General features: G+C 46.7%; 1 protein-coding gene across 2 annotated transcripts in view; it reads left to right on the top strand.

Annotated features, from left to right (window-relative positions):
* Snx1 (sorting nexin 1) overlaps positions 1–10127 on the top strand; it is a 39328-nt gene extending 29201 nt beyond the window's left edge. The window contains exons 7-15 of one of the 2 annotated variants that reach the window (XM_021171418.1): positions 680–758; positions 1603–1678; positions 3537–3650; positions 3822–3915; positions 4888–5093; positions 7521–7664; positions 8626–8706; positions 9037–9108; positions 9693–10127. In XM_021171418.1, the coding sequence (XP_021027077.1) occupies positions 680–758; positions 1603–1678; positions 3537–3650; positions 3822–3915; positions 4888–5093; positions 7521–7664; positions 8626–8706; positions 9037–9108; positions 9693–9743 (917 nt within the window). In that variant the 3' untranslated portion in view covers positions 9744–10127. The remainder of the gene's footprint in view (positions 1–679; positions 759–1602; positions 1679–3536; positions 3651–3821; positions 3916–4887; positions 5094–7520; positions 7665–8625; positions 8707–9036; positions 9109–9692) is intronic. The other variant, XM_021171419.1, reaches the window with a different exon arrangement.
* The last annotated feature ends 7781 nt before the right edge of the window (positions 10128–17908 follow it).

Raw genomic sequence — 17908 nt, 5'->3', positions numbered from 1 at the left:
ATTTTTTCTATTATGATTTTATTAAACTTTATATATATGTATACTTGCTTATATGTGTGTGTACCATGTGTGTGAAGGGGGCCTGAGGAGGACAGAGAGGCTGCCAGATTCCTTAGAGCTAAGAGTTGTGAACCCCATGTGGGTGCTAGAAACACGACCTTTATGCTCTGAAAGAGCCACAGAGCAAGCACTCAGTACACCTCTTGTTTTTGAAATAGGATCTCACTACGTGAACAAGCTGACCTTGAATTCACAGAAATCTCCTTCTTGTGCCACCACATCCAGTGTGCTTTTAGTGTATGCATTCTAAATCCCATGGTTTACAGCTCCCAGCATATGCACTCATTAGGACTTGGTCCAAGGACCTGAGTCCACCCCTGCTCACGTCTTTGGATGATGCTATGTAGAGCTGTCCTTACTTCAGATGGCTCTTTATAAAACTTAGATGCTACCTACAATGCCAACACTTGGCCAGTTAGAGCCAGAAGATCAGAAACTCAAGAGGAATTTGAAAAATATATCTCCAAAAACCAAAAGCAAAATGGGAAAGATAATCACTTATATCTAAATGAGAAAATGTATTGCACTACATAATAAAAACTTATATTTAAAAAAAATAAAACTTAGATGCACTGTTTTTACTATTTCTGCTTATTTTGTTTCTTAACTTCTACTCTAGGAATGACAAAGGTGAAGGTTGGGAAGGAAGATTCTTCTTCCGCAGAATTTCTTGAGAAACGGAGGGCTGCTTTGGAAAGGTAGGTGCCCGACAGCTGCCCTTGGCCACCTTAGACAGGGAGAAGCTGCTGTGCTTCTCTGCTGGAGAGGAGCTGAGATGAACTAGAGCCACCCCTGCCTTTTTATCACTCCCTTCCCACTCGGTCATAAGCCCTCTTTCTCCCTTCATCCCCACTGAACGTCATATTTCCTTCTTGCATAATGTAGTGAATGGTTCTGGGGTCTCTCTCTGATGAGTCAGTTAGTTGTCTTTTGGAAATGTGAAGAGGGCTGGAGAGATGGCTCAGTGGTTAAGAGCATCGACTGCTCTTCCGAAGGTCCTGAGTTCAAATCCCAGCAACCACATGGTGGCTCACAATCATCCGTAATGAGATCTGAGGCCCTCTTCTGGTGCATCTGAAGACAGCTACAGTGTACTTAAGTATAAGAAAGAAAGATAGAAAGAAAGAAAGAAAGAAAGAAAGAAAGAAAGAAAGAAAGAAAGAAAGAAAGAAAGAAAGAAAGAAAGAAATTTTTAAAAAAGAAAGAAATATGAAGAACATGAAATTTTAAATACTTTCAAAGATTTGCTTAAGTGCCTTATTTGAGGCCATTTTACATAATAAAGATACGAGTCCCTGCTAGCACTGGGCAACACCCCAAACCTTCAGAGTTCTTCTACCCAGAGCTGGGCGGTAACGGTGCACCCCTTTAATCTCAGCACTTGGGAGGCAGACTCTGGTGGATCTCTGGGTTCAAGGCCAGCCTGATCTACAGAGTGAGTTCCAAGACAGATGGGGCTACACAGAGACATCCTATCTTGAAACAAACCAAACTAAACCAGGGAAACCGAGTCCTAACCAGTTGATGATTTTTACCCTTTAGGTACCTTCAAAGAATTGTGAATCATCCTACCATGTTACAGGACCCAGATGTCAGGGAGTTTCTGGAAAAAGAAGAGGTTGGTATTTCACATAGCTCAACTTCCTCATCTATCACTACCCTGAGTGGCATGGAACTGGTGCATTTGACAAATTCTCAAATGCTGTAGCCAGTGAGTTTGCATGTCCCCCAAGACAGGATTTCCACTGCTCCAAGTGAAAGCAGCTCTATGGGTGGTCAAATGGTGACTTGCTGTTGTCTTGTGGAGCAGAATGCTCTGTTTGACAGGGTCTCGGCATGCCTTTCATAAGTTACTAACTGGTTCAAACTGAATGTGTATTTTGTGCTAGAAATCTGAGGAGCATTAGTTAAAAAACAGCTACCCCAGACCACAGACCCACCATATAGCAAAAGGGTTGATTGGAGTAGACTTTTTTTTTTTTAAATAGTCGATGCATAGGCTATTCGTGATTGTGAAAAATTGGAGACACCCCAATTGCTACTAACTGACTGAAGAACTAAATAAAATATGTCCACACAACAAGCACCTTATGTTGACCATTCACACAGAGTGTAAAGAAAGAAGGGTATAAGAAAAGAAGCATCAAATAGCAAGTATTCCCTAAAGCGGAAGGCTCGTGACTGCAGAAAATAGTACCTTAGAAAACACGAATGAAGTCAGTCATGTGGCAAGACTGCTGTTATGTTTTTGTTACTGTAATGAAAATGGATTATTGTAATGAGATTTTTTTTTCCTCCAAAATGATTTTTTTTTTTAACTGAAAATGGTCTGTCAAAGCCTTGAGTCCTTTCATTCTTTCTGGATAGTTCTAATCTATCCTTCCTTACTCTGTAACCCTAGAGTGGGGTTTGTTTTTGGAAATACTTTGGACTGGGTAATCCTTTGGGTGGAGGTTATGCTGTGCTGAAAGATGTTTGGCTCTGCCCACTAGATGCTAGCAGCTCTCCCTCCCTAGATGGGACAACTCATATCATCTTCAGATATTGTCACATGTCCCTTTGGAGCAAAATGGTCTCAACTTGAGAAGGACTACATGACATTCTGAATACCTAAGACCCTTAAGATAGCTTCTGTGCTTAAGACTTCCAGTCACTGGAGAGACTCTCAAAGCTGTGAGTCCCCTTCTGTGCAGGGACCCTTGACCTTTTTTTTTTTTTTTTTTTTTTTTTTTTTTTTTTGAGACAGAGTTTCTCTATGTAGCCCTGGCTGTCCTGGAACTCACTCTGTAGACCAGGCTCGAACTCAGAAATCCACCTGCCTCTGCCTCCCAAATGCTGGGATTAAAGGCGTGAGCCACCACTGCCCAGCGACCCTTGACCGTTTTATTTTTATTTATTTATTTATTTTTGAGATTTGGCCTTTTACCTAGCCTTCTAGCCTTGGCTGTGCTGGGATTAAAGATGTGTGCCACCACACCCTGCAGGAGCCTTTAACTTTAACAAAGGAATGCAGTCCCCTGCAGGGGAAGGAAGGTCCTTGCTCTGAATTCCTGATGACCTACCTGAGCTAGATGAAAAGTCACTTTGTAAAGGCAGAGTTGGCCTCTGACCTCTCTATGTGTGCCCATGCATATACACAAAATAATTTTAATGTCAAAAAAAAAAATTAAAGAATTGCTTGGAACTTAAGTAGGTCACACCTGGGTAGGCATACAGCCTTGACTTGGGGCTGCCTGGCCACAGAGCTTCCTTTTGTGAACAGTATCAAAGCTGAGAGTGTGATTGGTTCTTACTGCACCCCATGGTGCTTTGGGTTTGCTTCTCATTTCCTAGTCTTAGATTCCTGTAAGTGCCTTCGAATGCAGCAGTCTAGAGTCAAGTGACTTGTTGACAAGTTTTGGGCATGCCATGGTGGATACTAATTCTTGTGAACCTAAAAGGCAGCAGATAACATGTATCCTGCCTTGATCTTGTAGCTGCCTCGAGCTGTGGGCACGCAGGCTTTGAGTGGCGCTGGTCTCCTTAAGATGTTCAACAAAGCTACAGATGCAGTCAGCAAAATGACCATCAAGATGAATGAATCAGACATTGTGAGTAGCCCTGAAAAGTCCTGAAATTTCTGAGATTACTTTCTTTTCAAAAAACAAACAAACAAACAAACAAACAAACAAAAAACAGGCCTTGGTAAAAGCTGCTAAAGAAAGGCAGCTCCCTGCACTTTGTTGAACTTCTCAAGCCAGCTCTGGGCTGTGTGTTTCCAGTGGTTTGAGGAGAAACTCCAGGAGGTAGAGTGTGAGGAGCAGCGCCTACGGAAGTTGCATGCTGTGGTGGAGACTCTAGTCAACCATAGGAAAGGTAAGCAGCCGCTCAAACACACACCTGCACTGGAGGAAACCCATGTCCTCAGTGGGCTGGAGATTCCAGGCTTGCTGTTCTCAGCCATCCAAGTGGAAATTGTCAGCCCACCTGTTGCATGATGTTCTGATAAGCAAGATACGCCATGCTCTCCTGTCGAGAAACATGACTTCAACCACTATGGGCGGTGGGTGGCGGGAGCCTGCCTGGGTACACACTGCTTCTCTTGATGGGAGGTGGAGGCTTACATCCACGTTGATGCTTTTGTTACATGGTCATACTAGCAAGGTATGGATGCAGAGAAGCCTTCTGTCTTCTTTCTTCCCCCTCCTTTATAGTGAGCTTTGCTTAATTGGGAACTTGTGGAATTTTCCAAATGTGAATGCTTTCCTTCTGTGTCTTAAACATACTGCTAGCAAGAAATCTAAAAGACCATTAGCATGATGAAGCCAGTGTAAGAGCTGGCAAGCTCTGACATGGCTGAAAGGACAGATTTGGCCTTGGACCCTGTTGCTATGAGAAGATGCTGCAGAGACAATGTGTGGCCTGCAGAGCCCAAGGTACTGACTGGCCCCAGACAGAAAGTTTGCTCTGCTGTAGAAAGTGGGAGACTGTGTGTCTGTGTGTGTGTGACTTATAGGTGACAGTTCATGAGCTCCAGCATAAATACCAGAGTCACTCTTTTACTTAGCCTGGTGACATGAGCAAGCAGCTGACTCGGAGAATGCTGGGGCTTCTTCCTTGAGGCAGCCAGACTTAGTCATATGTAGTCAGCAAGAGCTTCTCCCTTCCAACCCTGTGACCAACTGAGGCCGTTTCTTACCCTTCATTCTGAGTTTGGAGACTGGCTTGCAAAGCTCTTAGTTGTCAGGTATGTGGGGGCCAGAGTCCACAGGCTGTGCTATGCAGGCTCAAGCGCCTTTCCCCTTTCCTGAGAGATCAGAAGCCTCTGCTGTCTTTGCCTCCTTCTAGAACTAGCGCTGAACACAGCCCTGTTTGCCAAGAGTCTGGCCATGCTTGGGAGCTCCGAGGACAACACAGCACTTTCTCGAGCACTCTCCCAACTGGCTGAGGTGGAAGAAAAGATTGAGCAGCTCCACCAGGAACAGGCCAACAACGACTTCTTCCTCCTTGCTGAACTCCTGAGTGACTATATTCGCCTCCTGGCCATTGTCCGAGTAAGCCTCACTTCCTCCCCCAGCTGTCTTCTGCTCTTCACTGCCCAAGAAAAGGACCCTGTAGACCCAGCAACCCACTTACACTAGCCAGTTAACTCTAGTTATTCTGAGGCTCACAGCAGCCCACTCTTGGATTTCCAAGTTGGCTCATTATTGTTGAGGACAGACAGTATTCTCTGTGCACCTTTCTCCAAGCAAGGCTTATTACAGACTGCTGCTTGGCCCCTGGAGCAGTGACTCTGCAGTCCTTTGGTCTTTGCCCTGATAAGAGCTCTTGCTGGCTTCCACTTGTCTTTCCAGTGTGAGTAGTCAGGTAATGACACAGAACTGGCTTGGTGTTGCATGGAGGAGTGTGCTGAGAGAGCTTTCACCAGGGCCCTCCCTCCTTGTGCTGTGCTAACCACACTGGTAGCAGCACTGCACGCTGCCCCTCAGGTCACATACCTCGGGTCTCCTGGTGACCAGGGTGGTCTGTTTCCGAGCTCTCTTACCAGTTAAGGAAGCTTTACTGGGCAGTATTATTAGCTCTTGCATGGCCTCCTTGATAAAGGGAGAAACCAAGAGGAACCTGGCACTTGCACTGTAAGGACCTGATTCTGCACGGTATCAGGATGCATGAGCCTCCCCCTACTCCTCATCCCCAGCGCATCTCCCACTGTGGAGCTTCTGTGCTGTGTGGAGAGCTGAGCTGCCCCCTGGGTTCTCACTTCCGTGCAGTCACAGCTGTTAAATGTAGCCTGAGAGCTGTTCCTTGTCCTGCTGATTCCAGAGAGATAAGAAATCAAGCCTGATAAGGAGGGTTCTTAGAACCAGTTAGACTTCTAGGTTAGAAAGCCATGGAGAAGGGCTCTGTCTGGGAAAAGCTTTCTGTGAAGAGCATTGTTTTGGGAGGCAGGGGTTCCCTAGAGAGCACAGCTTTTGGAAATGATTGTAGACAGGGTGAGCCTTTGTGAACAGGGCTAAGCCTTGTTCTCCATGGGCTAGAGAAACCTGAGAGCAGAGAGCTGTGAGCAGGTCTCTTCTCAGAGAACCCGTGTGGGCCTCCTAGTGTCATGAATGAGCAGTGGGAATGAAGAAATGAGCAAAGGTTTCTTTTGTGTCCTTCCCTGAAGCCCTGTTAACCCAGTGGGATAGGTGTAAGCCTTTTTAGATAAGGAGTCAATCCTGTTCCTGAACTTTTGACATTAAGGTACTAAGTAAGGAATGGAAACACATGTCTGTAATCCCAGCAGCTGGGAGGCTACAGCAAGAGGATCATGGGAAAATCTAGGCCAGCATATGCTACATAGAGAGTTCATTGGATACGTAGTGAAGCCTGTCTTAAGGAACAGAAGCAACAGCAGCAGAGTAGCAGCAGGGCTGGAGGAAGCGACCTCAGTGGCCCTGCACTCTGCCTTCACTAGGAGCTGTGCTGTGGCCTGGGCTGTGCTGAGGAAGCCTAGCACACATCCAGGGAACCTTTGCAGGGAGTGGGGAGCAAATAAACAGGGCCACGAGGCTTCCCCCCACCTTGCTGTGGACTGCCTTTGAAGTCTGTAGAGTGCAGGTGGCCTGGCCAGCAATTGTCCTCTAACAGCGCTGCTTCTGTTCCAAGACTAGAAACAGGAAGCCAGTAATGACCTTTGGAGAGCCTAGAGCAGGTGAGTGAGTGTGTGGGTGAGGTGAAGGCAGTAAGTAGGTTGTGGCCATTTTAAGTGTTTATGTAAAGTCTCCTTAAGCTGTCAGCATGGTGACTTATGCCAGTAATGCCAGCACTTGAGAGACTGGGGCAAGAGGTTCAGGAGTTCACAGTCATCCTCAGCTCTACCATGAGATCAGGCCTGCCTGGCCTACCTGAGACCTTGTCCCAAAAGGAAAAAAAAATTCTGTTACCAGGCCTGTTGTTTGCATCAGTTTAAAAGGCTGCATCCTTGCTGTAGACTTAGAGCTGCAGAGTTGAGCAAGGTCAATTAAGTTTTGGTGCCTGCTTGTTTTCCTAGTACTCTGCATATGTGTAAGCGGCTACTGTAATTGCTAATACGTTGACGGCTTTCCCTGAGAGTGGGACCATGTGCTCCACTCCCACGGTATTCATAGCTCCTCACATGTGGCAGACCCAGGGAAGCGTAGACTCTTGGTCTGACTTGGTTGAGGTAGGCAGTTTGGAAACCTTATTAGTGTCAGGTTTTAGCATCAGGCCACCCTCTGTGCTCCAGTCACCCAGCCCCAGCCTGGAGTCGCATGGCACTGGCCCACTGGAAGCTTGAAGAGGGCCTGACCCAAGCTTGTGCTTTTAGACGTTAAATGCCTCAGCTAACAGTGGCTGCAGAGGGTGCCCTTGCTCAGTGCTTCCCTGGCACAGCTGCTGGGGGATCCTTATTCTAAGGCAGAGCCAGCCAGGACTGCTGAAGAGCTGGCTGTGCTCCTCCCAACTGCCCTCCCCCATAGGCTGCCTTCGACCAGCGCATGAAGACATGGCAGCGCTGGCAGGATGCTCAAGCCACGCTGCAGAAGAAGCGGGAGTCTGAGGCTCGGCTGCTGTGGGCCAACAAGCCTGACAAACTGCAGCAGGCTAAGGATGAGATCACAGAGGTGAGTTTCCCACCAAAGCTAGCCCAGTGACCAGATGCTTAGGAGCCCAGAATAGGCAAGAGAGCTAATTAAAGGGCCAGGGCTACTGGGTAGGCCTGTGGGGATGACTTCAGGGCAGCCTTGAGGCTGGCTCTCCTCCAGTCTTTTATTTTTAAATGATTTTATTTTCATGTTTATGGGTGTTTTGCCTGCATGTCTGTCTGTGCACCATGGGACCTGAGAAGGCCAGAAGAGGGTATTGAATACCTAGGAACTTGTGAGCCACTGTGTGGGGGCTGGGATTTGAACCTGGATCCCCAGAAAGAGTAGCCAGTGCTCTTAATCCCTGGGGTAATTTTAGCTCTTTGAGCTGGAGAGATGACTCAGTGGTAAAGAGACTGCTCTTCCAGAGGTCCTGAGTTTAACTCCCAGCAATCATATGGTGGCTCATAACCATCTGTAATGGGATCTGATGCCCTCTTCTGGTATGTCTGAAGACAGCAACAGTGTACTCATATACATAAAATAAGTAAAGGTTTTAAAAAAATGTTAAGACTCTAACTCCTTCCATGAATCTTCGAGAGGCTACCTAAGTGATTCAGACATGCCTGTCTAGGAAAGACATAAATTAAGGGCTTTTTGTGCTTTGTGCTGTATCTTTGAGTTCCTGAATCAGAGTCTGCTATGGTGCTAGAGTTTTCTCAAAGGCTAGGCTTGGCCAGAGACACATGGCCATCTTTTCCCGTTGCCTGCTGGGCTATGGTATGCAATGCCATACCATACTCTTAGGTATCTTATCCTTCCCAAAGGGGCAGAAAGATGTTAGATTCCAGTGAGGTCTCACCATGATATTAAATGACACTGCGCACCTCACACGCCCTTTGGATTTGTGGTACTGAACTCAAACCCAGACTCTGACACACTCGAGTATTGTGCTGCTGAACTCCATCCAGACCTAAGTGAGCCTTTTTCCTCTTCCTAGTGGGAATCTCGGGTGACTCAGTATGAAAGGGACTTTGAAAGGATTTCCACAGTTGTCCGCAAGGAAGTGACACGATTTGAGGTGAGCTAGAGCCCATGTGTTCTGTGTGCACCTTTGTATCTGCTCTCTGCTGGTTTCTGAGGCATGGTGGCTATCTTACATTTACTGCTGTACCAACACAATTACACACAAAGCAAAGCCAGGAGCTGCTACGTGTCCTTTCCCCTCCACCACTCTCTCCTTGCCCACAGAGAAAGCTTGCAGAGCTTTGGCAGAGAAACTGTCGCTGTTAAAGCTACTGACTCTACTTCCCAAGTCTGTGCTTGGCCTTGGTCAGCAGTAAACACCACCATCCCAAAACGGGAAGGAGCCACTGACTGGGAGGTCAGCGTAGAATCCTGTCTCTTACAGAAAGAGAAGTCCAAGGATTTCAAAAACCACGTGATGAAGTACCTGGAGACACTCCTACATTCCCAGCAGCAGGTATGTATGTAATTTTGCACAGCTCTGGCCCCTGATTTCCTGCCCAAAATGACAGCTGTCTTTCTGGGACTTTGGTTCTGAGGGGGGAGGCTCTGCTGTCGTTGATAACTGAAAAGGGGCTTTCGTGCTCCACCTCAGTCAGGGGAACTCTGTTGCCCTCTTTACCCCAGTGAGACCGTCTCTCCTCCCACTGCTGCCCTCAGTCTACAGTTTATTTTCAGGGACCTTCATCTCCTCTTTCACTCCTCTTTCACTGCCTTATCCTGAGTGCCTACCCTGTGGTACCCTCTTCCCCTCTGGTTTCTGAGGCGCTAACCAATCTATGGAACAATGAGCCATTGTGAGGTGTAAACTGAGACTGCCTTTGAACTTGGGACAGAAACTGATGCCTCCTTAAGTCCAGAGGGAGGAGGAAGAATGTGGCTTCTGCACCTGCCCCACCTGCCCCACCTGCCCTTCCTCTCGGGTGGCTGTGGTGCATGGGGTTTGCCCTGACACTGAACTTGCCTCCCTCCCAGGCTAGCTCAGGCTCTGCTCTGCCACTAGGTGGGGCACTTGCTTACTGTCTCCCCACTTCTTTGCAGCTGGCAAAATACTGGGAAGCCTTCCTTCCTGAGGCAAAGGCCATCTCCTGAGGGACCAAGGACACCAGAGCCTACCTTCGTGACGCTGCCTTTTTATACACTGTCCTTCTTCCTCGATGGACCCTAACTGATGCCCCTGCCTTGGCTGGACTTAGCCCTTCCACTCTGCCCCACAGACAAACTGTTCCCAGTTACTCTAACCAGCATTTCATTTAGCTCCCACGTATATTTTCTTACCTAAGAGAATAGTTTCCTGCTTTAAGCAAAAGACCTACAATAGGTGGTGGAATTATAGGTTTGGAGTGGAGTGTTGATATAAATATATAAATACAAATGTATATTTTTCAGGATGTGGTTTAGGAACTGGGAATAACGTTTTCTGTTACTCCTGATGGTGCCATGAAAGATTATGTAATAAAATATTTGAAAATCAGGTCACAGGACTCAGCATGGTAGCACTTTTGCTCTCTGCTGGAAAGCAGTTGGGAAGGTCTAGAGTGTTCCTGACCAAGAAGCTGCTGGCTCTGGTAGGTTTCCCTCCACAGGCACTGAAGGCCTGCTGCTGCCTTCCTGTGCAACTGGAGTTTCTTCACTACCTGCCTCAGCTCTCTGCTCAGAGCATCTCAGTCTGTCTGAGTCTTGTTCCTACTCCTGTAGGAAGGAGCATCAAGACAGACTTACGACTCTAAAGCCTGTTCTATAAAGGAGGCTAACCTAGCTTTTTGCCCCTGCTTCCCTAGGCCTGAAGAGCTCTCTGGCCTATTATATGTTCAATCCTCCTTTTCTTCCTATTAAAACAGGTACTCAGGCTGGAGGGAGGTTGCTCATTAGCATCTGGGCATGTGCTTGCTTAGCATGTGAAGGATGTGGGTCCAGTCCCCAGCACCGCACAAAGGGAAGGCACCTCATCCAAAGACTGGCGGCTTTAGCCAGGCAATCACAGTGCACCTAAGCCTTTCAAAGTGTGTCTGAAAGAGAGTGTGTCCCCTAGAGCCCGAGTACATGCACACAAGCCAGGCGTGATTAGACCAGCCATTGCTGGGCTTGCCTTCAGCAGTGCCTACAGCCCCAGTGGCAAATGCTATTGAGGGGTAGGAGGCTCCTCGGTGAGAGGAAAGAACAGGATGCTGCTGTGGGGATCCTGCTCTCCAGCCCCCAGTCGTCCAGAGATGCCCCACACAGAAGCCCCTGGATGTCCTCCTTGCCAGTGGGCACTGCAGCTTGGGAACAGCTCTGACTCGTGGTTCTCACGCTGGCACGGGAGCAGGTGCTAATGCTGAGCTGCAGCTGTCCTGTCCTGTCAACAGGTGAATGACAGAAAAGGTGGTCTGCCCCCAGCTGCCTCCCCTGGCCATTACACTGTGACTTCATCTCAGTCCCTTCTCCATCTAACTTTCACATAGTTAAAATTACACAATGGGTTCTGGATCCTGCTTTGGTCATTCAGTATTATGTATGTCATAAGCATTTTCCCTCTACATCTTTTGTAACCATGTCATTTTTAAGGCTTCCATGACTGGGTGTAGAAAAGAACACACTTAATCCTAGTACACTACATAGTAAGATCCTGTCTCAAACAAAAACAAACAGACAGGTTTCTATGGAGTACCATAATTCAGATTCATCACTCACTGCTGGATCCTTGGTTGAGGAAGGGTCAGACAACTTGTTTTTTTTTTAAAGATTTATTTATTATTATATGTAAGTACACTGTAGCTGTCTTCAGACACACCAGAAGAGGGTGTCAGATCTCATTACAGGTGGTTGTGAGCCACCATGTGGTTGCTGGGACTTGAACTCAGGACCTTCGGAAGAGCAGTCAGTGTTCTTACCCGCTAAGCCATCTCACCAGCCCAAGAACTTGTATTTTTTCATGAAAATTTCCAGCATTGAGATTTCACCCCACTTGCTGGTTTGTTTGTTTGTTTGCTTTTGAGTCAAGATCTCTGCTGGTTTTGAAATTGCTATGTAGTCAAACCTGGCCTTGAACTCCTCATCCTCCTGCCTAAGCCTCCCAGGTGCTGGGATACATGTGTGCACCAGCATACCTAACACACTTTATCTGTAGTATTTACATGTATTTTCTGAATCATTTGAGAGTAAGTTGCAGACGTTACCAGTTACTCCAAAATTTCAGTGTGCAGTTCCATAAGAACAAGACTATCCCATCACAATTTAAATAAAGTTGTTAAAGCCAAGAAGTCGGGGGCTGGGGAATCAGCTCAGTGGTAAGAACACTGCTCCAGCGGAAGACATAAGTTCAGCACTCGCACTGGACAGCCCACCGCTGCCAGTGACTCCAGCTCCAGGGATCTACCTGCTCGCACATGCACACATGCCTACACACACACACATTTTTAAAAGGTTTAATAGTATAAGAGTTATTTAATACATAGCTCAAAGTTGTCCGTTGCCTAAAGAGTGTCCTTGTAGCCATTCTTTTTCTTTGTCCAGGATCATGAGTTATACGAAGACTGCCATAGATTGCACGCTGGGTGGAGTACATGAGTCGGTTAATATGGAAGACTTCCTCCACCTGCCTTGGTCTTTAATTACCATGGCATTTTTGAAGAATGAAGGCGCTCTCTGGCCTCTGTGGACATACATACACATAAAAATAAACTTAAGCAGCCAGGCATAGTAACACAAGCCTTTAATCCCAGCACACAGGGGATAGAAGCCAGAGGATCTCATTGGCTCCAGACTACCCTGGTCATTGCATGAAGTTTTAGGCCAGCCAGGGCTGCATAGTGAGACCCAGTCTCAAACAAAGAATACTGGGTGGGTGGGGCCATCACATGCTCACTGGAAACGCTGAGAAAGAAAGCTCTGAGAAGAGGGGTTGCTCCATGCTGCTCTCAGGGAGGGTCTCATACTCTACCAAATGAGCTAGCTGGGCAGGTTATCTCCATCTGCCCACCCTCCCATCCCCCCATGCACACTAAATCTCAATGTCATCTGAAGATTAGAGCCTGGCTTTTAGTATAAGTGTTTAGTGACAGAGTAAGTCAGGAGCTAAGGTAGACTCAAAGTGTCAAAGTTGTTTTGTTTTTTGGGTTGATTTGGTTTTTCCAGATAAGAGTTTCTCTTTGTAGCCCTAATGTCCTTGAACTCACTCTGTAGACCAGGCTAGTCTCAAAGTCACAGAGATCCACCTGCCTCTCCCTCCCAATTGCTAAAATTAAAAGTGTGTGCCACCATGCCTGGCAACTTTGGGCTCTTCTTAGAATTTCAGTCTGTAGCTGGGAAGCCTAAATGAATGAATAACATCTGCTGTCGGAGGTGTGCTCGGGATGGAGTCGAGACTGGCAGAGCAGAGCAAGGATGGAGGAGTGGTCGGTCCCTGCCGAGCAAGATCTGGGCACACAGGAGCTTTGGCACAAGATGCTGAGATTTTCCCCACCAGCATTTGGAAGAGAAGGGAGAGAGGATGATGGGTCCCCTGGAGCAGAGAAGGACATATCTCTGCTGCAGTTGGCATTCATGTGAACTTCACTCACTCTCTGGAGACACTGGCAAAGCTCTCCATGTTTGGGCAGGCCAGCCCAGGCCAGGACTGAGTGTTGGATGTAGATGAGGACAAGCTGGCCCGTCCTCTGGACCTGGGGACATGTCACCTGCCAATGCTCTGCCCTGTCAGTTGTGTGGCTTTATGTTGGCACTGTCTACCAAACCATAAACTCCAAAGTCCCTGGCAATAGCTCAGGCACAAACAGATGCCAAACGTGCAGGCTATGTCACAGTTAGGTACTGTGAGGACCCTAGTTCACCCTGCCCTGTTTATCTCCCAGTCCTTCACAATGGCGGGAACACCTCTTAGAAGGTAATTCCAAATCTGCCATTCCCATCCTCATTTCTGTTAGCTCTGGGCTTTGTGCCTGTAACATCATTTGTGCCTATTTCTCAGCCCCCATTCCTTTAAAAAAAAAGTGTATGTGTTCCTAAATGTACATATATATATACCATAACCCACAGAGGTCAGAAGACAGACATGGAGGTCGTCAGAAGACAGTTGCGTCCCCTGGAAATGGAATTACAGGTGGTTGGAAGCTGCCATGTGGGCACTAGGGATTGAACCCTCTGCAAGAGCAGTGCATGCTTTCAGCTGCCGAGGCCTCTGTGCAGGCCCTCTGCGTCTATCTTTGTCTTCAGTCTGTAGCACACCTTCCTGAAACAGTCACGTCCAGCACTCTGGATGGCTGTGGACAGGTGTGTGAGAGCCGCTCACTGAAGATCCTCATAAACACGTGTAGAAACCAGGTACTAAAGACAAGTACTCAAAGATGTCCTTCCTGGCATGGTGGACAGCTGGAAAGACTGGAAGCAATCTACATGCCCATCCCATCGGGAAGGGATTAGATGAGGTATGGCACAGTGACCCAGTTAGATACTACAGAGACATTAATAGTGACCACAAGCAGTATTCATCCACAAGGAAAATATGTTCTGAGTGAAAAAAGCAGGCGATAGGAATTGCACAAACAACATGATCCACACTTAATGATTGGGAAGGGCACTGATTGGATTGTTAAGTACAGTTATCTTTAGAAATGGAAATTTTCATTACTTTTACTTTTTTATGTCATTTTTATATTGCTTAAAATTTTTAATTTTAAATTTCTGAAAAATCAAATAAAGCGATATTTCACTGTGGAAGAAGAGTTCCACACATCCTTTAACATACGTAAACTTTCTGATAGGAATGGGAATCTCACCTCCGCACATCTCTTATGTGTTGTACATGTGTCCTCTTTTTTTTTTTTAAAGATTTGTTTGTTTTATGTATGTGAGTACATTGTGGCTGTACAGATGGTTGTGAGCCTTCATGTGGTTGTTGGGAATTGAATGTTTAGGACCTCTGCTCACTCTGGTCAACCCCGCTCTCTCTCTGTCCCTGCTAACTGCGGCCCAGTGATTTATTTATTATTATACATAAGTACACTGTAGTTGACTTCGGACACACTAGAAGAAGGTGTCAGATCTCATTACAGATGGTTGTGAGCCACCATATGGTTGCTGGGATTTGAACTCAGGACCTTCAGAAGAATAGTCAGTGGTCTTACCCGCTGAGCCATCTCACCAGTCCCATATGTGTCCTCTTGAGCATTGGTCCTTTCTGCCTTGTGTCCTGTTACTCCAAAATGACCTTACCAGACTCCTGATTGTCACCTGAAGACCATGGACTACTCCAAATTATTGCCTGTGGGTCCACCAAAGCTAATCCCCCCAGACTCCAACAGGGTTTCTCTGTGTATCCCTGACTGTCCTGGTACTTGATCTCTAGACCAGGCTGGTCTCAATCTCAGAGATCTGCCTACTTCTGCCTCCTGAGTGCCGGGATTAAAGATGTGAGCCCTAGCCGGGCGTGGTGGCGCACGCCTTTAGTCCCAGCACTCGGGAGGCAGAGGCAGGCGGATTTCTGAGTTCGAGGCCAGCCTGGTCTACAAAGTGAGTGCCAGGACAGCCACGGCTACACAGAGAAACCCTGTCTCGAAAAAAAAAAAAAAAAAAAAAAAAGATGTGAGCCCTGCTCAACTAAGGCCACTTTTCAAGGGTCCCAGATATCTGGGCTAATTTAAGGTTTAATAAACCTCACTGTGGTGGTAAGACTGTTGTTTGGCAACTTAGGTTGAACCTGCAGGCTACTGGATCCCTTGAGATTTGCCTTCTACAAACCTCATCCCTCTAACCCTGGCTTGCCTTGGGAAATTGCCCTGTTGCGGTGATGACCAGACCTCCTGGATAGAAAGCTCCACCCACCTAAGGCAGCTCAGAGGCAGCCAGCAGCTTATCTTCCAAAAGATACACTTTGGGTTCAGGAAAAAAAAAAAAAAAAAAAAAAAAAAAAAAAAAAAAAAAAAACAACCCACAGAAAAACCCTATTCAGCCTGAGACAGGACCTTTCCCTAAAGAGACTGTTTCCAAATGACTATTTCCCCCTGTCAGCTTCCCCTTGCATTATGAGTGGCTGCAGTCAAGACCACAGGGGCCCAACCAGCCTGTCTATCTAATGGGGAACATCACCAGAAAAACACAGACGCACAAGGCAGCCAGGGACATATGCAGGGCAGAGAGCAGAGTGTCCCCAATAGCCACTGCCACCATGGAGTCTGATTATCAATTACAATAAGAACTGTCATCTGAACAGTCATACATGCCAGGCACTGAGCTCGGGCAGTGAGCCCTCCCTCGGCTAGGTGAGCACCATCTACCACAGGAGCTATATTTGCTCAAGAAGAACACAAATTACCAACTCAAGCTTGTCTGCTCCATTATGCCTCACACAAGATAGATAGAGATTGTCAAGAGGAATCAGCTGAGACTACTAAGCTATTTTATCTGTTTGCCTTTTGAGATGGTTTCATAAAACTCAGGCTGGCCCCTAATGTACTAGATAGCAAAGGCTGGCCTCGAACTTCTGATCCTCTGGCCTCAACCTCCCAGGTACTCCAAGCCATCATGCCTGGCTGGCTAATTAGTCTTTTTAAAGACCTGAATTAAGTCCACTCAACATGAAAATTATGAACAAGTCTCATTTTGGTACCAGCTTGTCCTTATATTTGAGCATCTGAGACTGTCTCTCCTGAAAGTCTTGTCATGATGTCTTGTCCTGCTGGTATTAGGAGCAGTCACTAGACAACATTTTCGTTTTGTTTTGTCTTTTGAGACAGGGTTTTTCTTTGTGGTTCTGGCTGTACTGAAACTTGCTCTGTAGCCTTAAACTCACAGAGATCTGCCTGCCTCTGCCTTGCAAGTGCTGGGATTTAAAGGTATGCTTAAAAGACTTGTTGGTGACTGGTACCTAAGGTCCTTGGTTTGATCCCATACTGCGCAAAACAACTCCATTTTTTGAGAAGCCACAGACAACCCCCTGTGGAATGCTAGGGTGTAAGGTAGGGGCACCTCCATTCCAGACCTGCAGATCTGCAGCAGCCTCAGCCCCTCCTGGACTCTGCCTGTTGACCTCAGTTCTTGTTCAATAGCTCTCTTCATAAACTACCCCAATTACATGGGTGTTTCTTTGTTCTGTGAACCTCATGGTGGGTTCTGAGAGGGAGAAAGAGCTAGAAAGTCTATGTGGTGGAACGTGCTGTTAGCATTCCTGAGTCCCTCTGTCATCACCTGGATAGGGAGTGAGTGGCCCTTAGGAGTGACACTGTTGGCTCATGTCCTAGGTTTTGCTCACACAGGACATGCTTACCAAAGGTGCCTTCTTACCCCCACCCTTTCTAAAACCCACTCTCTTCCTTCCTCAAGGCCTGTCCTCACTTTATAAAAATGGAGTTTAGACTACCTCTGTAGTTTAAAATGTCTTAGCAAAACTTTTTTTTAAAAAGGTTATTCTTTTAAAAGTCCAACATTCACACATAAAATTTGTTTGTTTATGTATATATGTATGTATGTATGTATATGTGTGTATGTATTTTGGGTTTTTGGGGGGACAGGTTTTCTCTGCAACCTTGGCTGTCCTAAACTCATTTTGTAGACCAGGCTGTCCTTGAACTCACAGAGATCTGCCTATCTCTAACTCCTGAGTGAAATTAAAGGTGTAGTATTCTCTCCCCACCTCTCTCTCTCACTCTCTCTCTCTCTCTCTCTCTTACACACACACACACACACACACTCACAGCAGAGTAATTTTTACAAATCAAGCTTGGGATGTGTGTGGCTCGGTGTAAAAGTTGCTTTTATTTGCTTGATATAATTGTTGTCTCCGGAGGCTTACTGCCTCTGTCTGCTAACCTAGGCCCAGTCCTGGTTATGGAGGCTTCTAGCCTCTATACAATCTAATCTAGGCTTAGACTGTTTTCAGTCTCTGAGACTTATAGCTGACTAAGCCCATTCTTTTTAGCTCTCTCTGAACTCTGGCTGGCTGGTCAGCTCAGCTGTTCTGGATCTAAACTCCTCTCTATACTAATTCAAACTGGCTTCTTTCAGCTTCTGACTGAATTGCATTGTTTGGCCTCATACTAACGTCAGCAATATGTCCTAATCTGGCTGCTTCTCATTCTCTGGTTCCTACTGTCTTCACGTGTGTCTAGCTTGTTCTCTCTGCAAGCTGCCTCTAATAAAACTGCCCTCTCCCTCTCTCTCTGCATTTCTCTCTCTCTGCATTTCTCTCTCTCTGCATCTCTCTCTCTCTGCATTTCTCTCTCTCTGCATTTCTCTCTCTCTGCATCTCTCTCTCTCTCTCTCTCTCTCTCTCTCTCTCTCTC

This window comes from Mus caroli, chromosome 9, assembly GCF_900094665.2.
Source record: "Mus caroli chromosome 9, CAROLI_EIJ_v1.1, whole genome shotgun sequence".
Classification (NCBI taxonomy): domain Eukaryota; kingdom Metazoa; phylum Chordata; class Mammalia; order Rodentia; family Muridae; genus Mus; species Mus caroli.
The sequence above is the reverse complement of the archived record's forward strand: the minus strand, read 5'-3'. Positions and strand labels throughout refer to the sequence as shown.